Source organism: Xiphophorus hellerii, chromosome 13 (genome assembly GCF_003331165.1).
Source record: "Xiphophorus hellerii strain 12219 chromosome 13, Xiphophorus_hellerii-4.1, whole genome shotgun sequence".
Lineage (NCBI taxonomy): Eukaryota > Metazoa > Chordata > Actinopteri > Cyprinodontiformes > Poeciliidae > Xiphophorus > Xiphophorus hellerii.
Genome location: NC_045684.1, coordinates 26,276,706 through 26,285,091, shown reverse-complemented (window position 1 = coordinate 26,285,091; position 8,386 = coordinate 26,276,706). Strand labels below are relative to the sequence as shown.

Genomic DNA, 8,386 nt, shown 5'->3' with positions numbered 1-8,386 from the left:
AACTCAAACTATTCGACCATTGCCTGCAAGTTAGCGCTGCATGAAGCTGCTGCTGTTTGTGTTCTGTATCAGGGACTTCGGTAAAGGGGGACGGTGTCCGCCGCTGGGCTGGTTAACTTCCACACATCTCGGCTCTTTGTCGGATCAACCCGCTGAAAACAGAAGTCGAGTAGCTTTTAAGCGCTCCGGTTTATTGAACTCTTTCAAAGTTTTAAGAGTCAGCCCGACTTGACCAAGTTTCTTTCCGAACTTTTGTTCCGAGTAAAAACTTTCCAGATGTGCGTGTGTGCGCGTGTACGCGCGCGCGCCTGGAGCCAGCGGCCCCTCCCTAGGAAGAGGCGAGCAGCGTCAGCCGCTCCTGTGAGGCCAGGAGAGCGTAACAACGCGATCCATGCAAATCTTCCTCTGTAATGTGGCTGCTGTGCTGTCCGGGCATTTTGGAAGCTTCAGGAATGTTCAATACTCGGTCGATTTTGAATCAGGATGTGAATGTAAGGGAGCTCTGTAGTAACCTGGCGGTGCCCAGTGCAGGCCTTGAGCGAACATGACGCACAACGCAGCGCAGCTCCTTCCATCTCAGGGCGTTATGCGAGCCGTTTGAAATCATTAACGACAAATTCAGAACCGATCAAGGAGAAAATTCGAAGGTTTTCGGTTTCGAACAGTTTCCTTCTCCCTGCTGGAGCATCTTTTTTTTTTTTTTTTTTTTTAAACTTAAGAGTCGCTGTTGAACGGGCGGTTACGCCCTGAATCTTAAAATAAATCACAGAAAGCAAACCATGTAAGATTACAAACTTTATTAAATAAAGCTTAAAATAAACTTTCTCAAAACTCTTCTAATATCTGAATCTCTAAATCACAGAAGTACACCGGATCGTTGTTTCAGACAACAGAAACCTGGATTTGGGTGTGGTAGACATTAACTAAATCTGGTTGACCAAACTGATTCAGAAGCTGTGACATAATAAGGAATATAAGGAAATTTTTCACTAAAAGGGGATTGGGTTAAGGCAATGGGTGTTTGTGGAAAGGCAGATATGTGAATGTGAAGTCAAATCAGAAAGAAGAAAAAAAAAAAAAAAAAAAGTTGTGCGTTCCCACACGGACCTAAAAGCGGGACGGACAAGGAAAAAAAGAGAAGACGGAAGTTAAAGCCGTCAAACAAAGAGGACAGGAGTTTGGGACTTTTTGAATCACAGATCCTAGTCAACCTGTGTACAACTGGATGATCTTTTAGATGAGCAGAGAGGCAGCCGGTAAGATATAAACTGTGTTGTTATGAGATCGGACCGCAAAGTTGTCTACAATCCAGTTTGGCCGATCGGATCATTAGTGACAGCTGAACTGAGGTGGTGGATTGCAGCGGCGACGCTTGCCGTTCATTGACTGATGGACTTTTATGATTGAATTGATTATTGCATTGATGAAATGGATTTGGGTAACAAGTTCAATTGTTAATTTACCATCAACTTCAAAGAATAATTTAAAGCTAAATTTATGATAAATATTTATTATTAATGTTGAGAAGCAGATGTTTGTATGCTAAGAAATGTATGTGTATGAAATGTAAATATTAACTTGGAATGCACTTTAAAGTTAAGTTAAAGTTAACATAAGTTTAGTTACTTGTGTATTTAATTTTGATTATTTTGTATATTTAATTTGTGATGGGTTGCTTGGTATTATTTATATAATTTGCAACTAAGTGAAATTAATTTATACAGATTAGTAATTATTATTTTTTGGGTTTGTTTAAAGGTTTTTACCTGCATCCTCTGGATCAATGGTGAATATGTCCATACACTGAAATAAATGGAAGTAAAAGCAAGGAAAACTGTTTGGTCCTTCGAGTAAAATCCCTGCCATTAAGAATCTGCATGGGGTCATCCATCCCTTTTCAAGTGGGGAAGTTGCACAGTTTAAAAAAGAACTTGACAGTAAAAACCGGCCAAAAAACCGGCAACAGTATAAACCAGCGGCATTGAAAAACCGACCACAAACTGCTGATGAGAAAGAAACTAATTGAAGGATCTTGTTAAAGAAGAGACAGTAGCTGACATCATTTGTTTGCTTCATATCTGTGAACAACTGAGACTGATTCAAAAGATGGCAGAACCAGCTGATGAGAAGTCTGTTGAACAACTAAAGATGGAGAGAACGACAGCAAAGAGGTTGTTGACTCGATTGATCAATAACATAACTCGGACGCATGAGGACATGACTGAAGAGGAATTAAAGGACAATTTCAACAAGCTCAACATAGAGGCTGGAAAAGTAATGGCAGCAAATGATGATCTGGAAGCAAGTCTCATCGCAGAAGTGGAATCCAAATTGGGTGAAGATGACGACGCTGCACTGACTGAACAGCAGAAATCTGACCTGGAAAAAACTGCAAATGAATGTGAAGCAAAAGTAAGAGAAATCAAATGCTTAATCCAGGAGACCCTGTGGAGAACCTTTGGAAGGACTGAACTGTTAATTGCACTTCAAGTAGCAGAATCAGAATGTGAGCATGCTGCCACTATCAAACCAGGAGTGGAAAAAGAAGCATATGACTTCACTCTCAGCCACCTGAAGGAACTCGTAAAGGCTGCAAAAGAAGCTCATTGTCACTGGAAAAGATGGATCCCTCATGGCAGACGGGATGAGATCCAAGATCGACTGAGAGGATTGGAACTTACAGTCCCCAAGCTGGTTTCCAGGACAGCAGAGTTCATTCATGTAAAGCTAAAGGAAGATGAAGAAAAAAAGGAGCAAACTGTAGCTTCCCAAAATTATTCATTACCAACCATCAAGCTGAAACCAACATCTCTCCCAAAGTTTCTTGGAAACAAGCGTGATTTTTATAGATGGAAAAGGGACTGGGAAGCTCTTCAAAAACAAGGAGAACCAACCGGTTCAAAAGAGGTGAAAAAAGTGCAGCTACTGGACAGTCTAGATGAGAAAATCACAAGAGACCTTCGCTTGACCTCCTATAGCACTCCAGAAGATATTTTTCAAGTCCTTGAGAACCGCTATGGAAATCAGACAGCTATTGCAATTGAAATTGTGGAGGAGCTACAGAGAATTCCTGCAGTTAGGGGTCACCAGCCAAGAAGAATCGTGGAGTTGATTCAAGCTGTTGAAAAGGCTCTTAAGGATTTAAGTGACCTTGGAAATACTGGCGCCATCAAAAACCCTCTGGTGACAAAGTCAGTTGAGACCAAGCTTCCTGAAGCTCTGAAGAAGGAGTGGCTCGTTTATGCAGCTGATAAAAGGAATGCTGTGGTACCAGAGAATCGGTTTGATCACCTCCTTGCATTTCTGAAAGATCAAGAAAATATTTATGAGCAACTAGAGCAACTGAGAGAAGAAGAACCAAGTAGGCGAGAGACCCGAATGGAGCAAAGACACGCCAGAACCAAGTCAGTCAAAGCAATTGATGACTTCGCAAGCTGTGTTGTCTGCGGTGATGGAAAACACAGGAAAAGACTCTATTTTTGCAAACAGTTCAGAACATTAACACTAACTGAAAAAAGAGCTGCTGTTAAGAAGGTAGGAGCATGCATAAAATGTTTGGAAATACATGATGACAAATCATACTGCAAACCTGGGTTTTTGTGCAAGAATCAAAGCTGCAGGAATGGGGAGGATCCACATCACTATTATCTATGCCCAAGTGCTGAAGCTAAGAAAAGCAACACAACCCAGAGGAGAAACCGAATTGGCCCAGAAGAAGACAAAGGTAGCAGAAAGTATACTGAAGATCAAGAAGAATTTCTTAAGAAATTGTCACCTGATTTGGCCAAACATTGTAGAGATGTATTTTCAAATACTGCATCTAGAAATTTTAATACAACTCAGAATCAGTTAAATTTCCTGATGGATAGTGGAGTGCAGGAGCTGCCAGTGTTAATGATGCTTCTTGAAGTAACCGCAAATGCTGGACAAAAGATTGGCACATTAATTGATCTGGCGTCAGATACAAATTACATAACACACAAGGCTGCAAGCAGATTAAACCTCAAGAGTGAGGAGATCACACTCATTGTCCATGGAGTTGGAGGGATGAAAGTTTGTGTGGAGACTAAACGTTACCTCCTGAAAATTCGTGTGAAAACCTCCAAAGGCACCCTGAAACCTTATCAGCTTGTTTGTTATGGACTTGACAGTATTGCAGACATTCATAAGCATGTTAAAGCAAAGCAGCTGAAAAGATTTTTTCCAGACGTACCACTGGATGAACTTGTAAGACCCAGAGAAATAAGCTTACTTATAAGCCACAGGGAAGGTCAGTTGACACCACAAAGAATTAGAGTTTTGGGAAACCTTGTACTGTGGGATGGGCCCTTAGGAAAAGTGGTTGGAGGAACCCATCCAGAATTGTTTGAGGAACTTGCCATGACAGCTCATACAACCAAAACACATTTTGCAAGGTCAATGAGGACAGCTGCTGTGAGATATGAAGAAGTCATTCATGAAATCCCACAGCATCCGCCATTAATTCATCAGGTCTCCAACCAACTTAAGGCATCAAAGACTGCAACTACAAGCCAAGATTTCTTGGAGTGGTGGAGATGGGACAGTATTGGCACGGCTTGTGAACCTAAGTGTGGAGGATGTCGTTGTGGAAACTGTCAGCCGGGAGGAAAGGCGATGACGCTCGCTGAAGAAAGGGAGCTTGAGGTAGTGAAGGAAGGCCTCACCTACAATGAAGGAGACAGCCATACAGACGAACCTCACTGGCATGCTAGGTACCCATGGTTGGAAGATCCAGCATCCCTGCCAGACAACAGAAATGCAGTCGAAGCTACATTTTTTAGAACAGAGAAGCAACTGGCTAAAGAACCTGACTGGAAAGCTGCTTACACTGAACAAGTGCATGACATGCTTCAGCGTGGAGCTGCAATTAAATTGTCTGAGGAAGCAATCAATAAATGGAACGGCCCAGTGTGGTATGTAAGCCACCTAATTGCTCCAAATCCACACTCAGTGACAACTCCTGTAAGACTTGTGTGGAATAGCAGCCAGAAATTTAAAGGGATAAGTATGAATGACCTGCTGATGAAAGGCCCAGATGTCCTAAACCAGATCCGTGCTGTCCTATTAAGGTTCAGAGAAGGAGCTTATGCTGCATTAGGAGATATAAAGAAAATGTATAATTCTGTTTGGCTGGAGGAAAGAGAAGTTCACCTGCACAGATTTATTTGGCGTGATTCTGAGGATGAAAAAGTTGGAGATTACGCAATTACAAGAGTGAACATTGGAGATAAACCTGCAGGATGCATTGCACAGTTGGCGATGCGAGAAACTGCAAGTTTACCCTCATTTATTCATCTTGATGAGGAGCGACAAGTCCTTCAGAATAACAGCTATGTTGACGACATTCTAACGTCCCACAATGACCCAGACAGGCTAAAGGAAATCACAGAAAATGTGGAGTGCATTCTCAAAGCTGGAGGTTTCAAACTCAAACCTTGGGTGTTTTCTGGGCAAAGTGGGAGGAAAAATTGTAACAACAAGCAGGATGAAGTGAAAGTAAAGACCATGGTTCTACCAAACCAAATGCGGGATGAGGACAATAAAGCACTCGGTCTGGGGTACATTGTGGAGGAGGATAAACTCCATGTCATGGTCAGCATAAATTTTTCAAAGAGGAAAAAAAAGATGCGACTTGGACAAGACCTCCAGTTGGACCAAATCAGAAGTCAAACACCAAACCCTTTGACAAGGCGAGAGCTCCTCAGTCAGGTGTCTGGTCTGTATGATCCCGTTGGCTTAGTAACTCCTGCAAAACAGAAGGGGGCAATCCTGGTGCGGAAAGCTTTCCAAGAGGCAAAGAATGTGAGTAGCCAAGTAAAAGACACCTGGGATTTAGCACTCTCAAGTGACCTTAGAGAAGATGCAATCAAGCTCTTTGAAGAGTACACCCAGCTTAGTAAGATCCAGTTTAGCAGAGCATTAACTCCCTTTCATAACAGCAGTGACCCTTTAGCAATTACGTTTTCAGATGGAAGTGAATATTCTTATGGAGCAGTGTTGTATCTGAGGTGGGGATCAGCCCGAGACCCAATCATTAGGCTGGTGGAATCCAAGGCTAAGCTTACTCCATTGGAACAAAAAGGTGAGGCTGTTAAAGCAGAGATGTGCGGAGCAGTGTTTGCATCACGACTAAAGAAGTACTTTGAGATGCACAGCCAAATCAAAGTTGAGAGGTGGTATCACCTCATTGATAGTCAAACAGTTCTTGGAGCAATTCAAAGAGAAAGCTATGGGTTTCAATCATTCTTTGCAAATAGGATTGGAGAGATCCAGAGCAACACAAGAATCCAAGATTGGTGGTGGATTCCTGGGAATCAAAACATTGCCGACATCATTACCCGAGGAGCTAGTCCTCAAGATCTTGATATTGACTCTAAGTGGCAACAAGGCCCAGCATTTCTAAAATCTCCAGTTGAAAAGTGGCCAATTAAATCATCTAAACAACTTGCCATTGATGCAAAAGGGAGCATCATCAAGTTGCAAAAGAAGGCATTCATTGCTGTAACCACAAGGACTGGGATAAAGGAATCAGAGCTCAAACAAGAATTACCGCAAAATCAAGCAGCGGTATTAGCAAAGAAGCAGCGGCCATCAATATCCATACAGAATCTGGTAGATGTTAGCCGCTTTAGCAGTCTGACACGACTGGTCAAGACAATTGTCTGGGTTTGGAGAGCAGCGAAGAGATTCATTAAGAAAAATCAAGTTGCAGCTAAACCAAAGTGGGAGGCAGTCTGCTCAAGAGGGGTAATCTCTGTGAGAGAACGAGAGGATGCTCTCAGGGATATTTTTCTTGCTGCTCAGATGGGTGCCAACTTTCCCAACACAACCATAGATAGGTTGGTGGTTTATCAAGACAAAGAGTCTGGATTATTAGTCTGTGGCGGCAGGATACAGATCTTTAGAGAAGACAGAGCTGCAGTTCCCATCATACCCCATGATGCCTGGGTGTCAACACTGTTGGGCCGAGAAGCTCACAATGCTGCACATGATGGAATTGCTGGAACCCTACTGAGGATGAGGAGAAAAGCCTGGGTTGTAAAAGGACGAAGGATAGCCCAAAAGATTGTTGACAATTGTATGGTCTGTAAGAAAGCTCGAGCTCTGAAGTGTCAGCAGTTGATGGGTGATTTGCCGCCTGAGAGGGCTGAGCCTGCACCTCCTTTTAAGTTCACTTCAGTCGACCTCTTCGGACCTTATTATGTCAGAGATGACGTCAAGAAAAGGGTGACGATTAAGGTCTGGGGAGTCGTTTTTTGTTGTATGGCCAGTAGAGCTATTCACGCTGAGTTGGCAAGCTCGCTTTCCACTGAAAGTTTCCTGATGGCCTATCAGAGATTTACTGCAATTCGAGGTCACCCACAGAAGATCTGGTCTGATGCAGGCACCAATTTTGTTGGAGCAAAACCAGTTATGGAGGAGCTGTATAGGTACCTGAGCACCCAAAACAGAGCAGATTTGGAAGAAGCAGCAGCAAAGAATGGGACTGAATGGGTGTGGAAAATCCTTCCCGCAGACTCACCTCACAGAAATGGAGCTGCTGAAGCTGCTGTTGGCATTGTGAAAAAAGCTTTCCAGAGTCTTGGTCAAGAATTTACACTGACTTTCAGTGAATTTCATACAATTCTGTACAACGCTGCCAATCTTGCAAATGAGCGCCCAATTGATGCGAGAATACAAAGTCGAGAGGGTTGTATTCAGTACATAACACCTAACAGTCTTTTGCTTGGACGAGCATCTCAGAGTGGTGATATGAGAATGTTTGATTTTTCCAGCTATTCATTCAAACGACTTGGAGCTATGCAAAATGAGGTTACTAAGTTCTGGAAAAGTTGGAGGCAACTGGCTGGTCCTAACCTTTTTGTGAGGAGTAAGTGGCACACTTCTCAGAGAAATGTGGCTGTTGGGGACATCGTCTGGTTGTGTGACCAAAATGCGCTTAGAGGGCAGTTTATGCTGGGCAAAGTTGTAAGTGCAAGTCCTGACAAGAAGGGTGTTGTGAGGGACGTAAATGTCCAGGTTGTCCCAAGTTATTGCACCCCTATAACAAGACATGTCAAGCAAAGACCAACTCATCCACCAAAGAAAGACAAAGTCAAGACCACCATTCTTCACAGGGATGTTAGGAGGCTCATTGTCTTAATACCTGTAGAGGAACAAATGGAAAGTCAAACCAAAGAGTAAAAAACTCCAGATGTACCAAGATGACAATGGGCTGCGATCTTCCCATTGATTAATGGAAAGATCGAGTGGGAGGTGTGAAGTCAAATCAGAAAGAAGAAAAAAAAAAAAAAAAAAGTTGTGCGTTCCCACACGGACCTAAAAGCGGGACGGACAAGGAAAAAAAGAGAAGACGGAAGTTAAA

At 42.8% G+C, this 8,386-nt stretch overlaps 1 protein-coding gene across 1 annotated transcript; it reads left to right on the top strand.

The window, feature by feature from the left end:
* On the top strand, window positions 1-8,386 carry LOC116731082 (uncharacterized). Its single transcript, XM_032580576.1, has 2 exons — window positions 1-1,256; window positions 1,759-8,386. The coding sequence occupies exon 2, from the start codon at window positions 2,107-2,109 to the stop codon at window positions 8,203-8,205; it is 6,099 nt and encodes a 2,032-aa protein (XP_032436467.1). The 5' UTR covers window positions 1-1,256; window positions 1,759-2,106; the 3' UTR covers window positions 8,206-8,386.

Coding starts and splice junctions, on each gene's coding strand:
- LOC116731082 (XM_032580576.1), top strand. CDS start 2,107: ATGGCAGAACCAGCTGATGAGAAGTCTGTTGAACAACTAAAGATGGAG.